The sequence below is a fragment of the Saccostrea cucullata genome, unplaced genomic scaffold, assembly GCF_032062105.1.
Source record: "Saccostrea cucullata isolate Sc308-1 unplaced genomic scaffold, CSIRO_AGI_Scuc_v1 ctg266, whole genome shotgun sequence".
Taxonomy (NCBI): domain Eukaryota; kingdom Metazoa; phylum Mollusca; class Bivalvia; order Ostreida; family Ostreidae; genus Saccostrea; species Saccostrea cuccullata.
The window spans coordinates 116613-120245 of record NW_026935351.1 but is presented as its reverse complement, the minus strand read 5'-3'; the positions used below and the strand labels follow the sequence as shown (position 1 = coordinate 120245).

General features: G+C 31.9%; 1 protein-coding gene across 1 annotated transcript; it reads right to left on the bottom strand.

Moving 5' to 3' along the window:
* Window positions 1–672: 672 nt before the first annotated feature.
* On the bottom strand, window positions 673–3633 carry LOC134242535 (autophagy-related protein 101-like). The gene is made up of 8 exons (XM_062724640.1): window positions 3353–3633; window positions 2966–3002; window positions 2641–2681; window positions 2420–2503; window positions 2062–2160; window positions 1655–1769; window positions 1302–1468; window positions 673–1039 (listed from the first exon to the last, which is right to left on the bottom strand). The coding sequence occupies exons 1-8, from the start codon at window positions 3380–3382 to the stop codon at window positions 956–958; spliced, it is 657 nt and encodes a 218-aa protein (XP_062580624.1). The 5' UTR covers window positions 3383–3633; the 3' UTR covers window positions 673–955.

Sequence of the window (3633 nt, the reverse complement as noted above, 5' to 3'; positions counted from 1 at the left end):
GGGTAATAACTTTATTCTATCTTAGGAAAATTTTCTTTGTAATATATATTCTTATGTAAAAATTTGATCATATATTGTGGCCAAACCCTTTTATAATACTGAACAAATTTCAATCTACCTGAGGATGCTACTTCATCTGACTAATCATATAATTACTGTGTAAAAATTTGGAATCTCAATTTCTGTGGCCAAGAAAATTACGCGGATTTCCTAGACTGTCACTATATGACTTACATTTATATTAAAATATTAAGTAAGCTTGGACAAATTTCCGCGGAAAATTTGAGACCGCGTACATAGCGTGAATTAATACCACGTGGAAAAAAGTACTTCTACAGTATCTCCCCTTGAAAGAAAAGACGGCCCTTTATTTGAATAAACTTGAATACTAGTACCCTTTACCCGTGTATGCTTTGTGGAAAGTTTGGTTGAAATTGGATCAGTTGTTCTTGAAAAGAAATTGAAATTGTTCTGTATATGAGTAAGAAATGGACAAAATGGATCAGCTTTTACCTCAGGTGAGCTGATATTGCGGTCATTAAAAATAATGCCAATTTGACCTTGATTTCATATTAATTTTATATTCTTAATATTTTTTACTTTCACAACTTTTCAATGCAGATTTCATCATTAAAAAACATTTATAATGAAATTAAAGAAGATTTTTCATGAAATATAAACAAATGAGTTTATTAACCATATAACAAAAATCTCTGAAAATTTTAAAGCAAACTTGCACACGTATCTCCCTTTTTAATCAAAATTATGACATACACATGACACACACAATAAACTATATATCGCTCATATCCCATTCACACAATTCTATAATTACAATAATTCACTCCATACACATATTCCATGTGAAAGACACTTGTTGAAGAGAAGCTGGCTTATATAGGTCTTGCTAAAAGTCACTAGCTGTGAGCCTTGATGAGGGGACCCAGACATAGCATCATAAAGCCAATGTATCCTTGATGAATTTCCTCATTGTCGTTCCAACAGAGGACTGAGATGGACCGGTGGTCTGGTGGGATATCTACAAAAGACAAGGTAATGTCTGACTGGGAAAGAAAACAACTAGGAAAAAATGATGATGTAATAATGAATTAGCATTTGGTACAACAGTATCTAAGGGGCATTAGCTGCACATCTGATTTCAGTTGCAATCGATTTTCAATCAGAATCTCTTATTATAATAAATTCAAAGAAATACATCTGGTTTTTATTTTGAATATTCGTGTTACTATAAGAGAAGCCAGGAAACATGACTCAAAGTACTTTATGTTTCTTAAACCTACCCTGAATAAGTAAGGTTGTACATCTGAGATACTTGTGTCGAATACCAAATCTAGTTCTGCTTGGTTTGGCATCTTGGGAACGTATTCATGGCGATTCATTAGGTCTGCAATATTCATGACCTTCTCTCCTAACATTTCTCCTAGTTTTTCCCTGCAAATTTGCCTCTCTACAAAATATTTTTTTCATTAAAAGATCTTTATATTTATGTAAAATATTCCGAAAATATGTGGTCAGAAATCTTTTTATGAAACTTTTAAATATTGTGAAATTTTACAACACCTCTATTAAAAATGATTTATACAAATATAAATCTAGCATTCTCATGCATCCCTTTACAAAAACTCCATCTTACCATTTTCATTATTAAGAGTTAAAATGTCCAGTTTTACAGTCCAGACTTCCCAGGGGATGCACTCGGCAGGAAATGGCCACCGGGCTCTCTTCTTCTGGTAGAACTCCAAGGAAATCTATTAATCAGAAAAAAGATGATCAACATGTACAGGAACAGTGTACTACTTCTAGATATTGCAAGATATTGTGCCATTGTGGATGACATGGTTAATCATTGATGCAATCATTCCTGTCCAATAATATTTCTCAATCTTTTTCCTTAAAAGGCATCAATAATTACAATAACTTTAATCTTTTGTTTCAATGTGCATGTTTTGTTTAAGAACAGATACTTTATGCCTTTATGTGTTTAACACTGTTGTTTTAGAATGCAGTGTTTTATTATTCAAGGAGCAAAAAACTATATACTTGTCCTGATCCAGGATTATCTGTGCTGCGTAGTGTGTCCCTGAATAAAGCAATGTCTTTCTTAATGGTCTGATCTAAACCATGAGATGCCACTCTCACCTGCAAAATAAGTGTACAAAGTGACAGTTCGTAAATTTGTTTAGAATTTTCAGTGCCACATTTATGAATATCAATGCATATAAATTGAATAGTAAACTGTTTAGCATCAAAATAGAGCATTTTAATTAGTAGGTCTGAAACTGACACTTATTCTAATTCTTTTGAAAAAATAAAAATATGGAGTGCTGATAAAACCAAAACCGTAAACCTCAAAAATCATTTTTTTTTTTTTACTCAGGGTAAAACATAATGTACTTACATAAGTAAAATCTACAAAGTCACAGTCTACATCCTGTATCCCAACCGTCCCTATAGAATAAGTTCCCTCTTGTTTGTAATGGAACTTTAATTAAAAAAAATGAATCTTTGATAACACAAGCATAAATAATACAGCTTTAATTTATTATTAATATACCAGCAAACTGAAAAAAATACTGATAATTTGACATCATTTACATGATAGAATATTTATCAGATTACCTTTCCAACAGTTCGATGAAGCAACAACGTATGAAATATACCTGAAAAAATAACATCAACCATATAAAAAATTGCTGATATAAATGGATTTTATTATTGGTTGAAATCCTGTTAAAAAGAGAAGAAATATACATGTATGTAATAGTTACAGACTACAGTTGATCCCCATCACATTCAGATATTGTTAAAATGTGAAAAATGGAATAGCGAGTGACAGAGAAAAAAAAAAAGACACAGAGATTATATATGTACAAATTTGTGTTCATTGGCATTGGGATAATAAAAACAAGAATTAGCTACATCCACCACAAACCCTTTTACTCACCACTGACTGTCTCTTCAATCTGACGACCTTCTACCGACTGTAATATAAAAAGAGATGTAGATAGAAATTAAACAGTGATTGATCTGAGAAACATAACGAATACGAATCTGTGAATATGCTGTAAAACAGGGACCCTAGAAATACCAGGATTTGCTTACAGCTGGTCTAGGAGGAGGAGTTCCCATATATTTTCATAAATCTATCAGACTATTAGGTTTGAAATCTAAAATTCTGTAGAAACCTCTTCAAATTCATTGCAGACATTGATAATTGAGCTAATTCATAAAACACAACATTCACATATTGTATGGATACAAAAAGCAGAGCATTTTCGAACTAAAATTACGCCAAAAACGGAAGAGAATTCAATAACTTCATGCTACTCACCAGTTCGAGCATTTGTGTTCGAGCGTTCATCGTTTCATTTTACACTGAAATACAAACACATCACCGTTCCATTCACAAGTAAACTATCGAATCTTTACAAGTAATGAGTATCAGAGTATGTTATCCTCTTTGTTTTCTTTCCTGATCCGCAATCGGGTCGTATTTGTTTATCGTAATGTCCAAAGTTGGCTATCAAAATATACACATAAAGGGGGAAAAATAGCTCACAAAGAGTAGATATACTTTTTATTTGAATAAATTAAGCAAAAAAAAAGTATAAT

Bases quoted from the DNA above. Each gene is read 5' to 3' on its own strand.
- LOC134242535 (XM_062724640.1), bottom strand. From the start codon at position 3,382: ATGAACGCTCGAACACAAATGCTCGAACTG. The intron at 2,161-2,419 runs GTAAGTACATTA...CTTATTTTGCAG, and splicing joins ACTTTGTAGATTTTACTTAT to GTGAGAGTGGCATCTCATGG. The intron at 1,040-1,301 runs GTAGGTTTAAGA...TGTCTTTTGTAG, and splicing joins TACAACCTTACTTATTCAGG to ATATCCCACCAGACCACCGG.